This window comes from Mya arenaria, chromosome 12 (assembly GCF_026914265.1).
Source record: "Mya arenaria isolate MELC-2E11 chromosome 12, ASM2691426v1".
Taxonomy (NCBI): Eukaryota; Metazoa; Mollusca; class Bivalvia; order Myida; family Myidae; genus Mya; species Mya arenaria.
The window spans coordinates 65,682,641-65,706,947 of NC_069133.1; the positions used below are offsets into that span (position 1 = coordinate 65,682,641).

Genomic DNA, 24,307 nt, shown 5'->3' on the forward strand with positions numbered 1-24,307 from the left:
GTACTAAGTTCTACGGTAATATTCAGACTAACACCAGATATTATATGGCATACCCATAACATTCATTGGATATCGTATATATCGAACACTCTTCCAGGAAAAATTCTTTGAAAACGTAATTTTGTGTTTTTTGCCTTTTTGCAATCGAATCACTTGAGCTGGAAGGCTATTTAAGAGAAAGCATTTGTCTCTAGAAATCAATTGTCCGGTCTCAGCAAATCCAAATTGCTTTATTTCTTGTGGTCTGAAAATTAAGTATAATAATCAGGTTCTTTTAGTGCTAGTGTTAATGTTTCAGCACGTGTTTCTGCCATTTGGTTCATAAAATAACACAATGCATTGTCTTGGTTAATTTTAGTATTTGTTAAAGGCGGATATAACATATTAACAAAACAATAACAGAAAGATATACAGTGAGCTCGGTATTTACGCTGTGTACTGCGACCTCTGTAAAGAATATTCTAGAGTATGGACATAACATGCCAATAGAAAAAGTGAATAAAGGGTCTATATTTCGTGGGATCTTGAATTCCTTGATCACCCAACCCACAAAAATCACGAACCTCGAACATTATCGATTTCACAGTATTCATTTTGTGAAGAAGGTATATTGTATTTATAATAAAACTAAGAAAATAGTGAATACACCCTGGTTTTAAATCAAGGTTAATAACATAATAATTTGTAGATGCTTAGCAAGTTTGTTTACGCTAAAATGTACTCTACAAAACTTGAACTTTAGTACAGCTGTCTATTTAATAAACACTTTGGCTAAATACAATTTTAGAAAAAAGAATTTATAGTGAACATGTTGTTTATTTCGAATTTAAGTTGTAACGACCAACAAACGAAACAAAGAAAGATAAACCAGCAACAACAAATAACAATAACATGAACAATAAACCAACAGCAACAAAAACACTTACAATAAAGAATAATGTCAAACAAATCATAAAATATATTTTCTCTTATTCTGGTGTTTTTGTATGTGACGAGAATGAATGTGCAGATTTGCAATTTTCACACAGATGTCTGAATTGTAAATTTGTAAAAGACGAGATGTTTACTGTAATGTCCACCAAATAAGATTAACTATAATTACAGCGGTTGTTAAATTGACATTTGGCATTGCACATTTTTACAGTAATAGTTACAATTTAGGGTAGTTTCTATACGAAGCTGTATATAGGTTCAAATAGCCCAACACGTTTGAACACAATTGTTTTAAAACAACATATTTCGGAAACTTCGAATACATTTCTCTAATTTTAAGACATTCCGTAAAAAAACACCTATCTACCTAGATCCTCCTGGACTCAAATAGGTCCGACTAAAAACTGTATGCCTGTGCCATTTTGTATAACGTACATGGTTAATTGGTTAACTCGACATATTGTTCACATTCAAAATATAATTTGCAGCATCGGCGCCGAAAAATTACCGTGATCTTTTGAAAGTGCGAATACACAATCCGAAAACATTACGATTAATTCTGCCAATAAGCCTAAGCATCAAAGCGGTTTATAAACTACGGGAAAATGCTGTTGTGTTTCAAAAAATTAAGCTTAAAGCACAGCATATCCTCATCGTTTATGCATACAACGCCAGAATGTGCACACTTTGAATAACCAAACATTATCAGTCTTTTGTTTATTCAAAGATTCGCTAACATTTACACTGAAACTGAACAGATCAAACAGTAGACTGCTGTTTATGTTTCTCGAAAGAGAGTTTGCAATTATTTGGCAGATTTTCAAATTATTATAGTACCTTATTGTTGTGGCACTTACAGCGCAAAATCCGATGTGAATGGTTCGGCTATTATATTCAAGGACTAAATAGTCTGTTTTGCTAAATTATCTTTTAATTTAATCTTGCTACCAGAAAAAATGCTCTGCAAAAATTTTAAGTGGTAACGCCTGTGTTAAAATTGAGAAACATTGATAAGTTTATAAACTTATCTGAATGTGAAAGGATATACGATATTTTCGGTATGGAGAAAAGTGCTGGGAAGTCGAAAAGCCGATTCAAACGAGTTAAAAAGGTATTTTTGTATTGATGAGGAAAAACATCATCAATGTGTTTCTTTGTAATGAATTCAAACGGAAAAGGTGATATCAACTACAATTTCACGTTTTAATTTCATCAAACGTTTTTACTGTTTTGAAAGGGTTCCACGGCTCACTTTTGAATTTTAAACACTTTATTTGAACTATAATAGGTTATTCTGCCCAAGCTACACTGCAGTAATTAAACTAAAGGGAAATCGGACTTATATTTTATTAAATTCGAAGGTATTTCATTTTGGAATCTCTTGAATTTCAAACACTTTATTCATATCTGTCATATTGTGTATATCTGTCGTAAAGAAAGAAGTCGGTCTTTTCAAGACATTACGTTCGACTGCTTTTACCGGTATTTCCTTAGCGGAGCACATGGCCATTGTATTAGAAGAATCGGTGCTCTGTGCCATATGCAAACGACTGAATACCATACGGGGCCGTTTTCCTTTACGAAAGATTGTTTCGAACGATGGATCATCAAAGAAGAATAAATATAAATAGTTTTTTTTAGATATAAAATTTCCTGATCGTTTAAAAGTAACAAAACATTTGCTTATCTTTTATATTCATACAAGAACAATACTCATGACTCATATAAGAATATGATACTATTGTATACATGCAAGACAAAGAATCATGTGACGGGAACTTTGGAACATTTGTAACTCTATGATCCTATTGAGGTATTATATTGGATGATCACGCCATCACAACCTATTCACTATTTGTTTCCGAAAAAATGTCATAAATATACATTTTATATCAACTGTTAATCTCTGAAGTGACTGTTCGCCCCCAGTGAACTTCTGTTGGGTCTTTTGTTATTTTGATGAATGTGTAGTGAATCTTTGTCTTTACATTATGTACTTGTAAGGTCTCCACACTATGCCCCTAAACATGTCTTCGTTTATTTTATCTACAGAGTTTGTCACTCTAGTTTCCCTTGTACTGTAAACTGCACTCAACATGTAATAAACATCCTCCGATTGTATATTGCGATGTATTGCGCATCAAATTATATATGGCTAATAGTAAAATGAGATTTTCTTCAGGTGAAAAACCCTGAACGTTGCAGTGGTGTGGTGTAGACCTTAAACTTTTTTCATGGGCTAAGTAAATAACATCACTGCCACACAAGTTCATGAACTTTTCTTGTTGTACAACCACACTATTTGCCTCGTGTACACAAACATATGTTTTTTGGTAATTCTGCTATCTATTTCTTGGTCTGCCTTTTGTATGTATTTACGGCACCGACAATCCCTGCTTCAGCAAATATGTTAATGTAGCCCATGTCCCGAAAGCAGGTTTTTGAGACTATGAAAAACAAAAATGCAACCGAAACTTGATGATCGACGATATTTTAATCGGAATATCAGTGTTTAGTATACGAATGCATTGTATGTGCTGGGAAATTTCCATAAAACAGCAAACTATCAATGGTTTAGTCTGAATAGTATATACACTCCCTAAAAAATCCCACCTCTTAAAGAAATAGCTGAAATCGTTTATGACCGGTAGTCTTCCACAATCGGCATTATGTATTTGAGTCAAAATGGTGTTTGCTGTCAACTAAGGTGCCGTTCTTAAATACCTGATATATCAGTCATAACCATCTTCACAGTTTGATGAAATATCTTGAATGTATCTATAATTTTAAAAATGAGCTCTTCATAGATATATTTTTATTGAATTAACTGTGCAAATTTATGTTTGAATCCACAATGTATCAGTCATTACACACTCAAAGTATTGGCCAGCGTGAATAAGATATACTGCTTAAAAATGAATAACAGTTTCATTTGTACAACATGATCCTCGTGTCCGGGCAAATCAGGTCCGGATAATCGCCACACAGTTGGTATTTTTACATAATTTTTTTGCCGGGAACATTTTTCAGGATACACCGTAGTTAAAGTGACAATCAGTATCATAGGCAATAAGTAAATAACAACTTTATCACACCGTCGAAGAGAATCTTTTTTTATGGATGTCTTATGTACAGTCCTTCATAGTACAATACCATTCATTGTTTTGTACCCAGAATGTAGTGCTAAGCAATAATTGTAAATCAGATTTTGAGTGCAATCCTAATATTCAAATACACGGACACACGAGTAACAACCACTTGCACATGTTTTCGTGAGTTGATTTTTAAAATTCTTAAATGCACTTCTCAGTATTCATTTCCCTATAAGTGTTATACACAGATAAAAATGCTTCTAAATGTTTTAGAAACAGTCTGTATTTACACTGAATAACATCAGTCAGATCAGTAATTCAACCTTTAAAAGTATTTCTCGTACACTAGAGCGATTATGCTATGCGAACAACGTTATTTATCATTTTCAAACCTCTGATGAATGAGAATGGTAGACGTAAAATGGCTGTCTTATTTCTATTTCAATGTTCCATCTTATCGCGCTTATTTTCGTTGATCGATTAGTAATAAAGAGGCTGGTTTCTTTATCGTACATCAATTGAAGCAATGGAGGTCAACATATTTTTCTTTGTCAATGTATTGAAACGGAAACATCTTTATTCCACCACCTGCCCTTAAACGTATGAACGGAGCGACATTTGCAATTCTGTTTGATACTGCTTCAATTATATTGTCCATGATTCAATCTAAAGTGTTAATTTGTTAAGAATTGTTCCCTGTGTTATTAACATTTTCCATCTTCTGTCATTTAAAAGTCACTTCAATTTTATCATGGGCTTAATTGCTTCAAATTTAGATTTGACCCAATATTTGTAATAGCTTAAATGATGGATTACTCTTACTAGTCTCAAAAATCCTTTTGTGACAGTAAGTAAGTAGAGCATGAATACACTAGTTGTTTAGAAAGATTAATTTTGGATATATCTGTCTCGTTATCTGAAAAAATATATCAAACATGGCACGCAATGTTTAAATGCGATGTTGATGCAAACGAAACTTTAACCTTACTAGGTTACAAACAAACTATGCATTAATTATGCATTATATGGAATAATCATATCATTTGGTCCCACAAGTAAATTACAAGTAGCTGAGTTTAGTTAGTGTCATTAAGTCGAAACTAAATTTGACAGTGGTTATTGATTTATTATTTGTTTTGTGTAAAACCATTGGTTTGATCTATGTACAGACAAAGGATGTGAAATGGCATAAATCCGGAATTGTAAGATGACGCATTTTAAAGGGGCAAGAGTTCACGTAGCACTCACCAAAATATCTACAATGTGCACCGTTCATCGCGTCACATATAAAACCCCGTAGCAAAAGCACTCGGTAATATTGAGACGTAACAGCGGTTGTGAATCGCTGCTTGTTCGGCTACTGCCTCGTGTACGCGCGGGCATCTTATTGTTAAGATGAGGCAGGCATGAATACTTTGTTGAAGGGAAACAATAACATGCACAATTACACGAGGAAGGTGATAACTGCGAAAACAGCAAGTGACAGGTTACGGTTTTATTCTCTTTATTATCTGCATGTTTTTAACCATGTCCGATATTGATTTTTTCTTTAAGAATAAGATAGGTCATGTCTATTTACTTGGCAGGTGTCACATGTGTGGCGGTTAATTCACCGTCTCAGAAAGGAAGAGATAAAAGCTGCACGGTATGGAGTAAGCACATTCTGATGATATAGTGTGATGTAGCATGTTCCATTATTCACGGAAAGTTATACTAAATATTCTACAAGATATAACACAGAATTTTTGTCTTGGCACAACATTTGCTTAATGATAGATTTTTGTTTTGTTGACCTAGAGTCTGGACTACTAATAAATGACATTTGGTCGACTTTTGCAGTTTGTTTGATTGTTATGAATGAGAAATAACTTATAGTTGAACATATGAGGAAGAAATCTTTGAATGGGATCACTTTTAAGAAACCGTCAGGATTACTATCTGAACATTTTATGGAATCATTGTAAATAACATGTTGTTTGGACGTATTCTGCTATGTGCAGTGAAATCAAAGTGTATATAAAAAGCTTATGCCACACCGCACACCGCCTTCTTTTGTTACGTCCATGCTGGTGCGAGAGTTCACGTAGCACTCACCAAAATATCAACAAATGTGTCGTGAACGTGTACCGTTCATCGCGATATATATGAAACCCCGTAGCAAAGGCACTCGGTAATATTAAGACGTAAAAGCGGTTGTGAATCGCTGCATGTACGGCTACTGCTACTGTTTATTTCGATGTTGTAACGACCAACAAACGAAAGATAAACCAGCAACAACAAATAACAATAACATAAACAATAAAAACAACAGCAACAAAAACACTTACAATAAAATATAATGTCAAAAAATCATAAAACATATTTTCTCTTATTCTGGTGTTTTTGTATGTGAAGAAAATAAATGTGCAGATTTGCAATTTTCACACAGATGTCTGAAAAGTAAATTTGTAAAAGACGAGATGTTTACCGTAATGTCCACCAAAATAGATAAAAATTTTTTACAGCGGTTGTTAAATTGACATTTGGCATTGCACATTTTTACAGTAATAGTTACAATTTAGGGTAGTTTCTATACGAAGCTGTATATAGGTTCTAATAGCCTAACACGTTTGAACACAATTGCTTTAAAACAATATATTTCGGAAACTTCGATTACATTTCCCTATTTTTAGACATTCCGTTTAAAAACACCTATCTACCAAGATCCTTCTAGACTCAAATAGGTCCGACTAAAAACTGTATGCCTGTGCCATTTTGTATAACGTACATGGTTAATTGGTAAACTGTACGTATTGTTTACATTCAAAATATAATTTGCAACATCGGCCCGAAAAATTACCGTGATCTTTTGAAAGTGAGAATACACAATCCGAAAACATTACGATTAATTCTGCCAATAAGCCTTAGCATCAAAGCGGTTTATAAACTAAGGGAAAATGCTGTTGTGTTTCAAAAACACTAAGTTTAAAGCACAGCATATCCTTATCGTTTATGCATACAATGCCTGAATGTGCACACTTTGAATAACCAAACATTATATAACATTGTCTTTTGATTATTCAAAGAAACATTTACACTGAAACTGAACAGATCGAACAGTAGACTGCTGTTTATGTTTCTCGAAAGAGAGTTTGTAATTATTTGGCAGATTTTCAAATTGTTATAGTACCTTACTGTTGTGGCACTTACAGCGCAAAATCCGATGTGAATGGTTCGGCTATTAAATTCAAGGACTATATAGTCTGTTTTGCTAAATTATCTTTTAATTTAATCTTGCCACCAGAAAAAAATGCACAGCAAAAGTTTTAAGTGGTAACGCCTGTGTTAAAATTGAGAAACATTGATCATTTTATAAATTGTTTTGAATGTGAAAGGATATACAATATTTTCGGTATGGAGAAAAGTACTGGGAAGCCGAAAAGCCGATTCAAACGAGTTAAAAAGGTAATGTTGTCTTTATGAGGAAACATCATCAATACGATTCTTTGTAATGAATTGCAAACGGAATAGGTGATATCATCTTCAATTTCACATTTTAATTTCATTAAACGTTTTTTTGTTTCTTTTTGGAATCATTTGAAGGGATGGATCCACGGCTCACTTTTGAATTTCAAACACTTTATTTGAACTATTATAGTAGGAGTGCATGCCCAAGCTACACTGAGGTAATAAAACTGTAAGGAAAACGGACTTGTATCTCAATAAACGTGAATGTATTTCATTTTGGAATCTCTTGAATTTTAAGCACTTTATTTCAACTATGACAAGAACTTTCTGCCAAAGCTATACAGTAGTAATTAAACTGTTAGGAAAAAGGATTTCTACAACAATTATTTTGTTATATTGTTCATATCTGTCGTACAAAAAGGAGTCGGTCTTTTCAAGAATTTATGTTTAACCGCTTTCAGCGGTATTCCTTTAGCGGAGCACAAGGCCACTTCATAGAAGAATCGGTGATCTATGCCATATGCAAACGGCTGCATCCGGGGCCGTTTTCCTAAGCAGAAAATTGTTTCGAACGATTGATCATCAAAGAAGAATAAATATAAATATACCTTTTTTTAATCTAAACTTTCCTGATCGTTTAAAAGTAACGAAACATTTGCTTATCGTTTTATACATGCTTTAATGCAAACAACTTGTGTTTTTGTGTCATACTCAAGAAAAAATACTTTGAATGGTTGGGAGCAAGTTGTGTTACAGTCAATAAAACGTATGCACATATTATATTCTATAAACGTTACGACAAAAGTCAATTCTTTGTTGCCTTTCAACATTTTTCAAAATATAATTTTATATAAGCGAGAGTAATAGTCGCTTAATATTAAGCCGAAATGTACTGGACGTGTCGGAGAAGACATGATTGATTAGTGGTATATTTTGTCCTTGTCTTATTTGCTGTCTCTTTTGATTTCTTTTACACCTATTATCTACCACATTTATTATATTGCAAGCTAAATAAGTGTTCACAAATTTACTAATTTCTAAGGTTATGTTCACACTTACACCAGATATTCTATAGCATACACATAACAGTCATTTCATATCGTCTATATCGAACATTATTCCAGGAGAAATTCTTTGAAAATGTAATTGTTCCCCTTAAGCCTGATTTTCAATAGAACAACATTAGCTGGAAGGCTATTTTCGAGAAAGTATTTGTCTCTAGAAATCAATTGTCCAGTCTCAGCACATGCAAATTGTTTTATTGTCTGAATAGTCCCCAGCATCTACAATATATGCATGTGTATAAAGAAACAGCTTCGTCTAGTGCTAGTGTAAATGTTTTATGATATTATTCTAAATGTAATGGTAACTTGTTTCCAAGTAGTGTCAAGGCCAAATATCATGTACTTGTTTGGTTGGAGATCAGTCAGCAGCATGAAACAAATGTCTCCAAATTAATGAACTATTCTTTAATATTTTTCCACTCACGTAATTCAATATTTGTCTGTAAAAAGTGATGTTTGTATTTTAATGTATGTTCTTATCAATATTGATATTTGGTAGTTTTACCATACGTTTTTTTTAAACAATGAACACGTACTGCATATAAAAATTTGAACATGATCTGTAAAAAATGACAATAAATATCCCCAAAACAAAACAAATTTACATTCCAAATACATTTGGGTTGTACCCTATTTTTCTTATTGGTTCTTACATATTTATTTGTTTATGTCAAAATAGAGTACCACTGAAAGGCTTAAGATATGATTTTTTAAAGTGTCTGTAGAATATCTATAACTGTGAAATAAAACCGTATTGCATCTGCATCAATACTTCGTTATTTAGATTGATTTCGATGTTTATGTGGCCAACTCATTTTACTAGACGACGAATTGCAATACAACCCATTTCCAGAACATTTATCTTCGGAAATCAATTGTCCAGTCTAAGGCCATCTGGTGCTAGAATCGGTAAGATATTTGCTTTCCCAGGAATTCTTTCATTTTGAGTGAATAATTTCCAGCATTATAAAAAGTGTTATAGATAAAAAATGCCTTCCAGAGTGCATAAGTCATTTGAAGGACCAAAACATAAAACTTTAAAAAGAATAGTTTTTGAGGTTCAATGATGTCTTTATACAAAATGAATATGTTTTGAGTCGAAAAAGTCAACTATACCCTTTTACCAAGATCTTGTGGCTTTGGGGTGCAGCTATTTTAAGAGATATTTTATATTTTGGTAACTGGAAATAATTTAATCCACTATTGTTCACTATTTTATAGAACATCCTTCTTATTTAAAAAATATATCATGAAGAAACAACAATACATTGATGATTGAGGATACATACAAAACATACTGATTTTCAAAATTAAATAAACGTAAGAAAATGTAACGTTTTATTGATAATGATGTCACATAAAATATCATGTCATTAGCGATAATTTATTATTATAAATTAGAGTTAAAGTTACTCGCTCATAATTTGAAAAATGCACTTTTTCAAAAAAAGGTGTGGCAAATCATAAGGAGTGTTAAAACAAAAATACCAATCATCTTTTGAAGACCACAACTTTCCTTAGCATTTATAACGCGATTTAAAATTAATTAAGGCTGTGGGGTTGCGTGATTGGTTGATTGACATAATCACGTGATGTTTTTAATGTATCGTAAACAGGTCAAAATATCCAACACGTTTGTTAAGGTCCCGGTGCTCGTGTTGACCAGCCGGCTGGTCTTTTTTCTTGACTTTGGTGGTGTGGGTCCGAGACCCACTAAAACCAAAATAGCAGCGAAAGTTATGTGAAAAAAGCATCACAGCGGTAACAATTTTTGGGGTGCAAGGTTTAAGTTTTCAGTTTCCTGCCACGTTATAACAAAGACGATTAAAGTTATACCAGTGGTTTCCTCGCCAGAAGCTCGGATCTGATTAACAAAGTTATTTGTTCACAATACAATTGAAAGGCTAGCGAATACAATATAAAACTAGTTTTCAAGAACCAATTCCTTCACTCATTTGCTATCCTTACCTATCCTTATACACCAATTATGTAAACTATTAGTTGAATTGCTCCGAGTCGAGACTTTACGAGACTTTTGAAAGTAATTGGTGAGGTATGAAACTCTATGATCACACAGTTTTAAACCTTTTATTTTATAAGGCAGACTGTGTGTGATGCTCATAGTTTTTAACAATGACTGCATCGTATCTTTGAAAAGTTTTTGTATTAGCGGCTTTGAATTGTATTCCTCCCTCTGCAGATAGAGTTGGGATCTCTTATCAGAGAAGTACTTGGAGTTTACCTATAAGTTTATTATTATTTGTTTTTTGTTAAGTTTCCTCAAGTCAATGCATACTTTGATAAAATTTACCTTTTGCGTTTTATCTTTATTTAGGATTGTTGGGATAAAAGGGAGGTTTGTGCACTCAAACTGGTTTAAACCCCCAGTAAATTTACATTTTACTGACCGTTCCAAGGCGGTACCTAACAAACATTAATAAACGCACCTAGTTTTTTTATATATAGTATGTATGCACTGTGCTGCTTGTGTAGTTTTGTGCTGTTCTTCCATGTTTCTTTTTGTGATTTTATGTAATATGTCTTTGGCGTTTACCGGGTGACATTAAACTGGGTTTATGTTTAACCTTTTTCCTACTGAGCTTGTTTCTGTAGCTTTTCGCATAAATATTGTTTCCCGTGTAACGTGTCATGGATCGATTGAATATGAAGCCCAGGGTTATTCAACCGAACTCCCTTGCATCTCACATGGTTTATTTTCAGAGCTGCCTATGTAGCTAGAAAAAGAGACCATATTGGAAATATGTAAAGTACAAAAGCAGTTTTTCATAAATTATTGCAACAGAACAGATTTATTTTAATCGAAATTGCAATAACTTTTGGGAGAAACGTTTATTCAAATGTAGTTAAAACCATTTTTTACGTTTCTTCAAGGGATGTTAGTTCTTGCAAACAACGGTAAAAACGGTTAACCCATTTTCGACAGAAAACTAACACTTAAATAGCTAAATAGTAGACATCAAGCGAAAAGTTACCAACTCCGTCTGCATATTCAACAGTCCGATGCATTTATGCTGATTTTATAAATTTAAATGATTCCCCTATAAAAAGGTCGATACATTTAAAAACGTTCTGTCTGAATGGGTTGAAGAAAGAAAAATAAATAATGTTTGGCGCCTAGACCATGAATCTCAAAAAGAATGAAGGTAATTGCTAAATTTTTATAGTAACTTTTGCAAACAAAAATATATACCCAAACATTAGAAATCCAAAAACGATCATTTCTTGAACGCTCTTCGAAGCAGTTGTTTTAGTTTAAACTGTTTTAAACTGTTTTACGTTGTATTTCAATTATATTAAGACTAATTTATGTCACCTTATTAGCCTGTATACATACAACGGCAGATTATGTACATCTAAGAGTGTTTTTCTTTCTTTCTCGTGTTTATGCACTGGGAAATAAATATTTATAATAGATCTGAACAGATCAAACTTTAGACTTTTTTTTTCGTTTCTGGGAAAATGGTTTTTTGTTAATTTGGCAGATTTTCAGAATGATTTATTTTATTATTGTTTCACTTACAGAGCAAAATCAAATATGCATGGTTTGGCCATTAAATTCAAGGAACACTTAGTCTATTTTACCCTGCCCATTCGTTTTTTTTTAATACATCGTGCTTCAGACCGACTGCTCTGCAAAAGTCTCAAGTGTGCCTTTCTTTGGGATTATGTTTTATCTAGAGCAGCAAGATGGCTTATTTTACGATCAGAGTTGATTAAATATTTAAATGTTTGAACTCAGCTGACGGTAATTCGTAAATTGTTTACAACAACAAACAAAAACAATAGTATCCAAATACTTAGACATGGGGAAATAACATAATTATGACGTGTTCATAAAGTAGTGGATATAACTATCGTAAAAGATGGTGGTTTTTTTTATAAAGATTGACGTTTGTCGTAGAATCACATAGATATTCTCAACCATGCAGTTGCATTGTTTTTGCAGAAAAAGCATCTTACAATGCGATGATTGAACCCCATTCATGTTTAAAGAGATAAGATGATACATATATGTTTTCAAATTTGGTCGAACATAGTAAATCTTATCTTCGCATCCATGTTTAAGACCAGTATAAAGGCTACCTTTAAGAACAAATTAACAAAACTCGACTTCGAACACATTACGCAAATGTCATTTTTCTTCCTATAAAAGGGATATGTCATGCCTTGTTGTTTGTGTGAGGTACTCTTATTCGGGACACCAGAATTCTATAATTAACTACAATAACATTATGTAGGACTGCGGCTTAAAACTGAAATCAATACGTATGCTCTTGCACTACAAGATTTCCGAGTTCATTTGTTATAATATACACATAACTCTCTGCTTAATTACATGATAACATATGCAAAATATCCCCCTGATCATCTATGCATATAATCAATTAAAACACAACAATACAAATGTACATAAAATGGATATAATATATCATTGCTCAATACATACTTGAAGAGCTCAATAATGCAACAGTGAGATCAACCGGCTTAACCACTATATATATATTTTCATTTGTAAAGGAGCTCCTTAAATCCCAAAACATAACATTTAGTTCTATATTATATTTCGCTAAAATTCAAACTTTTTCATCTTGCTGTCAAAACACTGACTCATAAATTGATCTGAAGTATTCTAAAAATTCATTTGATATAAACATTATAAAAACAGAGCATTTTCCAATAATAATTTGCATTACGTCATTTAGGTGTATGTTATTCGTGTGTTTGTGATTCCTCATATATATATTAGTCTATCTTACAACTGGTTTTCATTTGTTGCATGTACTTTATATTTTCGTGAAGTACCAAAACGGTTATTTCTGTGAGAAATCTGAAAATAGTACTTTTAAAATCAGTTCGTTCCATACATCAGCACCTTTACTATGTTTTACATATCTCCTTAACTATCACTATATGTATGTGTTTCAAACAGTTTGATATTCGCTATCAAAAATGTAACTAAACAACTGAGATTCACATCTAAACAAGCACCGGTGACACATCTATGTCTTCACATAATAGTTCCAATTGTTCAACAGTAGTATCCGAATAAGTTGCATGATTAGCATGGGGACTTTTTCAATTTATGTATGCTTTCATACCAAAACTTAAAAGACAATGATTAGATACATTATTTGAATCCATAATTTCGAAAAAGCTAAAAAAGCTTGAAATAAATCTCTTTTGAAAATCACATAATCCACCCCTAAACAATGTTGAGAATTGTATATATGTCAATGCTTTCCAACTCACTTATCCCCTCCAGAGCTGAAAAAAATCTAACAAATATTAGCATTCTTATGTTCTGTTTTATTTTTACCGGTTCATGAAAATTAGAGCATTCATCGTGAAGAAATCTGGCAATATGTTCATGCATTCATTCTCAGATTGGGAAAAAGTTTTTTTTACAATGTAAAATTATCTGCTACTTCCCCTATGGAAATTATAGATCAAGCATAGATATATAAAATTGTTCAATTAAACCAAGTAGCAACTTCTTTTTAACCCAAATTACCAGTACAATTTATAACTTTAATCTGACTTTTCAATATTTTATATAGGTAGGAAATAATACCACCACTGTTCGACATCAATTAAATAGCTCTACCTTTTATATTAAGTCTACAATATTGAAAACACTCCACATTACAATTCAATTCTCATTGACACTGATTCGGTAAATACTAAAATATCATTAAACATTGGATAACTGTTTAATTTCTCCACTGCCTCAAGATTTCACTGCTAGTCATTGAACGTACTCTACACAGGACTTGAACTCTCGTGACACACCCGATGTCATAACTCACCCCTGATCTTGTTTCCCATAGGATGTTTCCTTGATATTCCCATTACATCGCCGTTCTGCTGATCTGTCCTGTTGATGCACATTAACCTGTAGTCTGTGGTCTGAAATACCCCCGTAATCTACACGAATCTGGTTCATTACCGATTTATTATTAGAAGTAGATACTGTTGACCTGCTTTAAGCCGGGATTTCTCTGACGCGGCCACATGTCTTTGTTTACCCTGCATGTTTGGTTGTTTTTGTGCATTTTGAGACGTTGTATAGGCTAGAGAACTGCAACATGAGGTAATGTGTACTTGATCAACAATCACAGAGGTCTGCAGAAATCTAGGTAGGTGTTTGTTGATAGGTGGTTGTGTAGTGTTTATAGTTTGTGGCGTTACCTGCACATCCTCAAAACTGTTTTCTCTTTGCAAAATATCGCCCCTGCTTTGATCACGTTCATTGCCGTTGTGTTGCTTCTCCTCCCTGCCGTCGATGACAGTTTCATTCCAGGAAATTCGCATGTGTTAAGCTGCTTTTGTGCACATAGGAATGTTTTTGTCATGATTCCCATGTACATTTATTCCGGCCAACCTGACCGATCCTTAAACGCTAAGCCAATGTGGAAATATGTCTTTTCTGTCTTTGCCACTAATAAATAATTTGCTGCATATTTATTTGTACTTTCTGCCTAACGCATTAAGCCTCAGTTTGAGACTAACGACTCAGTACTGCAAATCGTTATTTCGTTGAACAATTGCTAGATGAAGAGTACTAATTAAAATACAAATGCTTTTTATATTTAAAACAACATCTTTTCCAAAATAAACACGTCTTTTGTCAAAATAGTTTCTTAGATTTTCTTTTGATATATTAAATAGATTCTCAATAATCTCTCAATAACTCTTAATGTGCTCACTCTCAGTTTGTACGCATTTGCTATTAGTTTCTAAGTATAAATATAGTCCCTGAATTTGATCACCATAGGGCGTTTTGAATTCCTGTTTCTATAGTCAATAACTATTCTCATCATGCCGGCCTTCTCAACATACATGTCACTGGCGTCAATATCAAGGTCATCAATTTTGAAGCCAAGTACAAGCTGTTAACTTAATTAATTAGTCTATCTTGAAGGCCAGTCATAACTATACTATTTCTGATGATCCTCGCCTCTGCATCTATAAAGTGTGAACAGTACCATGGGGCACAAACCTTGTGCCTTACCAGCGTTTCAACCTAAATCATGCTCTACTTCATGACATTGTAATTCTTGTTCATTATGTTCAACTCTATTTTGCAGTCCGACGTTTTTTTATTTATATTTCCGTTACTTTGTCAAAATTCTTGCTCACTTGTGAAAGAAACTCAATGAGTTTATCGTCAGCCGTCATATTTGTAATACAATTTGATGGCGTAAATGGTAAGCTTACTCTACTTTTAATACAAGTTCCTTCTACTTGCTGTTTTTATTCCCCAATCCACAATCTTTCCTTTGTTTGAACCCTCAAAAGGGTTACATAATATCGCAAATCTTAACCTATTTCACTTCTCAAAACTGCCTGCTTCGACTACTGAAAACCAACTATGACAATATATGATGTGAAATAGAGTTGTTTCAATTCTATGTTTCTATGCTTTTATTTTTTGCGAAAAGTGCAGTTTATGAATTTTCAACTACTGTGCATGTCCCTGTATGTTTCACAGTTTTATTGAGATGATTGTGAACATATTGTATTTGATGATTCTAATTTAGATTGTGACCTTTGATCTATGTCGATGCCAAGGACATCTTATATCTGACTTGCTGTAAATGTGATTTGTATATGTTTGAGATGATTTAAATCCTTTACTTTCTTAAAGCGGAAATGTCCATAAATTCTTTGCAGTCAGCAATGGCTTCAACATTAGTTTGTAATGATTGTAAAAATAAAAAATAAAAGTTTTTTGTGTGTGCTGCATGTAACGTCAGCAAACAGGTTTATAGAAGAATGGTTAAGACGGGAACCAGTGTCGTTCATTTACATTTGTTAAATGTATCTATGCATTGATTTAACATTCGTTAAGTAATAAATTATGTTGGTATCCACCCTCTTGAAAAGAAATAATAAAAACATTGTGGTAACATTTTCTAATGGTATATTGTAATGTATAATTATCTGCAAGATTTGTTTTCAGCAATGATCTAAATACTCAAATTGTTGTATTGTTGGAATACCAAGAACATTCATATCGACTTTTTCAGCATATTTGATTGCGGTGTAATGCGGTGTAATGAATATCTTACATCATTTATCTCTTCGAAAGCTTGTATTTAGGTCAAGACAAAATTGCTCCGATATTCAGAATACAAGTCGAGTAGAATAAAAAGAAGTATCGAAGAGCAAACTAATCATATTGTGAATAAAACAAATTGAACGCGTGATAATATATCGTATCTCCACACAAAGAGGCAATCCATGATTTCTACCATATTGTAGCCGTCTGGTCATTTTTGTGGATAATACGACTGTCTTAAACTGTCTGAACAGTATGATGTATATACCAAGCTATTTTGATGTATTCTGCCATGCTCAGGGAAAAGAAAATCAAGTACAAAATACAAAGCTACAACGCATTTCTGATTACAAAACGTTTTGTTTCGTCGACGAAATTTATTTTTTCCGATTCTGCAAAGTAGTTTTGTTTTCTTATAATACGACAGTTTTGAGAACGTTTTATTGTTCATCGGGCTATCGGTCCCCAAAGAACGTCGAACTGTTGAGCTTTTCTTTTTATACTTGTACACGTCAATGTTGGAAAACAGATTAAAGCCAGTGTGCATACTGAGTTAACACTGATCCTGGCAATATATATATATATATATATATATATATATATATATATATATATATATATATATATATATATATATATATATTCATTAACAGAAGAATATTGCCTTGTTGTTCAATATATTAACCATCTGTTTCACCTCTTGTTTTATCTCATAGTTCTTCTAACATTGACCATATAAACCTGGTGACAGTTACCAAACTTAAGGACGTTTTAATTGCTGACCTTTCAAGAATTAATCTCATTTAATGTTGGGATTATATTGTATCAGCACAGTTAGCACGCGAGCAAATTCCATAAATCACCCAAGTGTTTCTTCGTTGTTGCATCATTGCCCTTCATCGTTCATACCAAAATCATTCATCATGATATAACACGTTCAAAGTGTAACTGTTTAAATGAAATTTGAGCATTTTGAATAGAGTTAGCGATTTTTATGTTATAGATATGTATATATGCATACGTATTATGAAAAAATAAATTCAAAGCCAATAACAAGTTAATTTCCAAAAATCGCACTCTTTCTTAAAGAGGAAAACAAAGTTATTCTAAGACCTCTCGCGAATTCCAGACCATACCACTCTTCTGTGTACATTACTGAGAACTAATGTGTTTCTTTCTTGTGTGTATTCAATGGTTCGCAAACGTTAACAATGAAACTGAACAGATCGAACAGTAGAGTGCTGTTTATGTTTCGGGAACGAAAGAGAGCCGTGTTATATTGCTTTTCGTAATCTGGCAAAACTTCAGAACGTTAATATTTTTATTAATTTTACGGCACTTACAGCGAAAATTCTAAGGCGCGTGGTATTGCAAAGAAGTGCATGGATTTTTAGTATGATGTGCTATGCCAAATGCATTTTTAAAAGCATCTTGCAACCCGAAATACTCATTCGCAAAAGTCTCAATTGATAACGTGTGTATAAGATCTGTATTTGAATCACTATTTGTTTGAAAGAGTAAGGATATAATACACTCTCGAGATGGAAGGCAGTTCTGGGAAGCCAAGAAGTCGATTTAAAAGAGTTAAGAAGGTAAAGTGATATTTTATGTATACTGACGAAATTGGGTATTCTTGTGATATTAGATCATAAACATAGTGTCTTAATTATCTTTGTTATCCCATATGAAATATTATCTTCTGAAATCAAAGTATATACTGTACAGTTCAATGCATTTGAATGTTTGTGATTTTCATGTAATGTATGTTAATTTGATAACAATTTGGCTTTCATTAATTTGAATAAATTAAGTTCGTAACTCCATTTTAATATAATTCAAAGGGAGGTTATAATGGAAACTGGAAATACTCCTAAAGTTTGACCTTTCTACACTTGCTAGTACGCGATGGAATTATTTCTAGATGATTTTGCCACAAGGCCAAGTAAAAAAGGATCAACGTATCAAATTCGTATCACAAGTGCTATTTTTTTTAGTTTATTTTGTCTATAAAGATTAAAAACAAAACAAAAACAACCACAAAGGCTATGCAATAAAGATACCTTACACTTAAGCGACAAAACCGTAAAAACTCGCTTGCATCTAGCCGCTTGCATACTGGGATAATTGCTCAAGAAAATTAAGGGAATACTTTTGTGTAAAATCGTACTGTTTTTCTGTTCTATTGACAGTATTATTAACTCTTTGGAACTTTTTTTTTGCACCAGCAGCTAATTGCGTTTATTTAATACCACTTAACAACAATTTCGCACGATAAGTACTGAAGTCATTTTGACAATATAATTGCATATGTAACTTTGTCAAATTGTTTTCAATTTATACTGAAATAACAAATGCAAATATATTTGTGGTAATCATCAAAATTCTTAAACGTGAAAAAATGAATACAACTTCATCTTTTATATGTATACTGCCTATTGCTGTAGTAGTACATGTTGGATCACCATCATGACGTCTTTGATTAAATGTAAATACATCAAAGACAAAAATAATGGTTTTCCGTAAACGGGGTGGAATATGTCGTAACGAGCATTGACATATAATGGCCATACTATCGATGTTGTTGATAACTTTAATTATTTAGGTACTGTGGTAAATTACAATGGAAAGTTTACATTGAATCAAGAGCATTTGGTTGGAAAAGCTCTCAAGGCCATGAATACTACATTATATAAATGCAAAGAATACGACCTTAAACCTAAAATATTTTGTCAACTATTTGATTCTTTTGTTGGCTCAATTTTGAATTATGCCTGTGAAAAATGGGGTTTTAGTAAGTCAAAAGAAATAGAACGTATACATTAAAATTTTGTTTGCGATTGTTACACGTTAAAATAAACACATGTAATGCTACAGTGTATGGAGAACTAGGTAGACACCCTTTATACATTAATCGATATGTAAGAATTATTAGATACTGGTTTAAGATTTGCAACAGTAATAACATTATAAAAAATCCGTGTATAACCAGGCCATTGATGACTGTAATAAGGGTTATATAAACTGGGTTTCTAAGGTAAAAAAACTGTTAAATGATTATGGTTTTGCATACGTATTTGATAACCCAAATATTGTGCATGTTAATGTATTTATAAACGAATTTAAATATAGAATTATAGATACATTTAAACAAGAATGGTATGGCAATATTAGTAACAGGTCTGTTTTGGATATGTATAGAATTTTCAAAACTTCCTTTGACTATGACATATATTTAGATTTTGTTCCAAAGAATTTACGTTTATACTTTGTTAGATTGAGAGTTTCTGCACACCCTTTAAGAATGCAAACAGGACGTTGTGCACGTTACAATATACTTCGTAACGAAATATATTGTTTATGTTGTAATAGTAGGGATATAGAGGATGAATATCACCTCATATGTATAAATTTGTCCATGCTATCGTCAGTTACGTGTAACTTAAATAAGCGATGCTAATATGTTAATCCATCTGTATTCAAATTCCATCAATTATTGGTATCATGTGATAAAAAGGAAGTTATGAATGTTTGTAAATATATTAAAGAATCATTTATTATACGCAACTCACTTATAAATAATTTAACTTGATATAGTAGTTATGAAACATTCCCTCACTGCCAAAGTTAACATTATAATTATTTGGTATTCAATTTACATAATATTTTTGCTTATATTTTATTTTATTATATTATGTTTGTAAGTTAAGATACGTGACATGTTTATATGTATAACTATATGTATTACGACGATGTACACATGTATAAGTCGAATAAACTGTCTGTTCTGTTCTGTTCCGTATAATTGCTATATGCCTTTGTTGAAACACACGAGAACGTTGTTGTTTTGCATACACGTATAATTTTAACAGGTATTGCCATGAAAGAAATGACAATTAAACGAATAGATTATATTATCAATTTATCATTCTGTTTAGATTGAATATAATTAATTTCCATATAAATGTATGATTTTCAAATATTCAAACTTAAGTAAAATCAAATGATGAGCATTAAAAAAATAAATAAGGAAATAATTAAAAAAATATATACACAAAACACAAAAGTGACATACTGGAGGAACAAGTTTGAAGGTTATACAATGTTTTGCTGCTGCCACTCCTTGGAACTGCTTAAACCAATTTTAGCCTGTGTTTTATCAGTCTGGAATGTTATGCCGGATGTAGATTTTAACGGGTTACGTTGTTTACTGAAATTTGATTATATATATTTGAAATCAATTCCATTCACCATATACGTTTTGGATAGTCCTCCTCAGATATTCCTGCAAAATAGATAACGGATGTCTACAACAACTACACTTAACATGTAATCTGTGAAATGTGTCATAGTGTGGTGTTCACAGAAAGCTATATTCTGTCAGATAATATAATGACATTTCCTTTCACAGTAATAGAATACCATGACTGTTGTACTGATGAGCTTCACAGTAACACTTTAATAGTCATATAATTTATATCTGCAATATAATTATGTTATGGTGTTTAATTGAGATTTTACAAGAAATCATGTGGTTAACTTACCTTCTTTTATCACGAAAGGTATGGAAGTGTGCTTCAGGAAGTAAAATGTGCAAGGCAGCTTTCCTTCGATGTTTTATCCACCTTGAAGTTGTTCTTAATAGAGATATCTTCTAAGAGCACCACAAGCATGTAATTAATTTGAGATGAAGTTGTAAATTATAATGTTGATTTAAATACACATAATGAATCAGTCTCTGACTAAGGTAGACTGTGTAGGATTTTTATAGTTTCAAACAATAACTGCATCGTATCTTTAAAAAGTTTTTCCATTAGGTACTCTGTATTGTATTCCGTCGCCTACAAATATAATTGGAATCACGTATTAAAGAAGTACAAGGGTTTACCTATTAATTTTGTTGTTGTATTCTTAAGTTTCCACAAGTTTATGTATATTTTGATAAGTTTACTTTATTCGGGAATGTTGGTGTAAGAGTAAGGTTGTGCACACACACAAAATAATTTTATTCCCCAGTAAATTTACACTCATACATGACGGTACCTAACAATTCTTAATAAACACCCCTTGTTTTATATTTACTTTAGGTAGTGTGTTGTGTATGGAGATTTGTGTTGTAGTTCCGTAGTTCCGTGTTTCTGGTTTGTGATTGTTTGCTTTTGTTCGTTTTGTCATTTGCGTTGAGACTGTGCCATTGACCGTTTTTATTGAGACATGTATATTCGGTCAAACAAGGTCAACAACAGCAGTACTGCAGGTGCTTTCCCTGAATTACAAACGAGATTTCCGATTGGTGTTGTCTAGGTTGGAAGAATATGGAAAAATATGGTACATTTTGTTTGCGATAACAAATTTATTGATATTAAAAATATAATGTATGTACATTAGATTCAGCTATAAGTTTGTATATGATAGAAAGTACTTGTTCGTGCCTATCTTTGAAAGACTTTCATTTTGGTGTCTTAGAAATCAAGTAAAAAACACTAATTTAGAAATTACGAGTTCAAAGAAAATCCATACTATAGACATCCGCTAAATTATCGAACAATCTATGTCTACACTTGATACAGGCGTCAATGAAGGGAAATCCTGCTAAAACCAAATATTCACCATACACTTGCACCCCCAACATTGATGCGTAACCTTTGTATCATATTGTTTATTTTTGGGACTTCATCGTTTATTTATTCTTTTATGTTCTAATTAAGTGAAGTTTCTGGCGGCTGGGTGTGTCTCAGAATACGCATTTGATAAAGATCATATGACTTTAATTCAAAAAGAAAATGTAAGTCAAGAACTGCGTCCCATTTATATGCTTAACGACTTCTTCAGTCTCAGAATCAATCATGATTATCAATTAGTGATTTATAACGATCGTTTAACATTTCTGTAATACGCGTTTGTTGTCGTTTTAGTATCTCGTCGGTCTGTGTCCTTGATTACGACTAATTGGTTTTGATTTCAAGTGAAAATTTAAGATCAGATCTCCGTCCGGATTTTAAGCGTCACAACATCGTCAGTCTCAATATAAAAATGGTTATCAAAGAGTGGATAATAAAGAACTTTTTTTACATTTATATAATATGCTTTTGTTGTCTCATTGTATCTCGTTAAATGATGGGCTTTTATTCATTGGGTCGTTATGAATGTCTTAAAACATTTGAACATTGAAATATTCGGCCACAAGGCTTACCTATGTAGTTTCCAGTGTAGTACCAGTGCTTGTGTGTGCTCGTTCGTGTGTCTGCTTATATGTTTACGAACATGTATTCAACCTAGTGAGTGATAAAATATATTGTACGTACTGTAAAATCTAAATTCAATTACTTTTTATATCGAAGAGTTGTGGGTACGTTATTACTATTCAATGAACTTTATATGACATATATATAATCGATGTAGTGTTGGTCTGAAGCTGCTGTGGGTATGTATGGTAGTGTATATATTTTCCGAGGTTACTGTGTGCATGTTTGGTGGTAAAAATACCTCATATCGATGTAGTGTTGGTTTGGGGTGGCTTTAGGCATAGTATGGTAGTGTTGAAACCTCATAATACAACTCATTTAATATTTCTATTTGTTAACTCTTACTTCTATTGAAATAGTAATGAACTATTGACAATAATTATGCTATTATGTTTTATTGTTAAATAATAAGTGTATGAAATGTTATTTAATTTTGCTTTTTATACCTAAAATACAAAATTATTTCATAGTATATGAGGAGTTTTCCTCAAGTTGTTATGCATATATAAATGCGAGTGTGAATGTTGTATTTTGTGTAATGTGTCACTGATCTGTTTATTCTTCATATGTATGTGAAAAAACAACCAAAACAAGCTTAATAGCCAAAATTTAAACACAAACCCCGTTAAATGGCACTGGGTAAACGCCAAAATACATAGAACACAAAAACACAAAAATCACAAACAAGAAACATAGAACAATAGCACTAAACTCCACAATTAACACAGTGCATAATATTTTTATATACTATATAAAAAAGGGATCTTTATCAACTAAGATATTATGTTTAGTTCTTTTCTGTTCCAAGAGCAGTGCGTACATTTTCGCTAACATTATTTATAAAAGTATACAGACTTCCAATAAGTCATTTTTTCTCTCAAGTAAATAAGGTTAAAGAATGGCATCTCCTTTATCCCTCTTTTAATAGCATCAGAGTGTCTAAAATTTTGAAAAAATAAAAACTTTCTTTTCCGTGTTTTCAATGGTTCGCAAACATAAACAATGAAACCGAACAGTAAGGTGTTGTTTACGTTAGACTTGAAGGAGCCATCGTAATTTGGCCGATTTTCAAAGAGTTATATTGATTGTTTGCCACTTACAGCGCAAAATCAAATGCGTACGTTTGGCCATTAAATTACAAGGATATTTAAAATATTTTGCATTGCCATGTACTATGCAAATGTCTTCAATGGAAGGGCAGTAGTAACGTTTATGTTAAAATCTGCAACCGGTTCATGATTTTGTTTATGTATCTGGATGTAAAAAGATATACTTCTTTCCGTATGGAATACATTTCTGGGAAATCGAAAAGCTGATTCAAACGAGTTATAAAGGTATGGTGATATTTCACTGAAATACTCTGTAATATATATTGCAAAGAAAAAGCTGAATATAAGGTACGTTTTATCATCATAAAAGATTAACGTTCTCTTTTCTATTTTTGGA

At 32.4% G+C, this 24,307-nt stretch overlaps 1 protein-coding gene across 4 annotated transcripts in view; it reads left to right on the plus strand.

The window, feature by feature from the left end:
- Positions 1 to 24,307, plus strand: part of LOC128210975 (guanine nucleotide-binding protein G(i) subunit alpha-3-like) — a 123,056-nt gene that overhangs the window by 11,952 nt on the left and 86,797 nt on the right. Inside the window, exon 1 of one of the 4 annotated variants that reach the window (XM_052915337.1) lies at positions 1,843 to 2,044. The exons of 1 other annotated variant lie outside the window; for it this stretch is intronic. In XM_052915337.1, coding sequence (XP_052771297.1) covers positions 1,994 to 2,044 — 51 coding nt within the window. In that variant the 5' untranslated portion in view covers positions 1,843 to 1,993. Of the gene's footprint in view, positions 1 to 1,842; positions 2,045 to 7,242; positions 7,470 to 18,053; positions 18,212 to 24,307 lie in introns of those variants that run through there. 2 more of the 4 variants (XM_052915335.1, XM_052915334.1) reach the window with 2 other exon arrangements.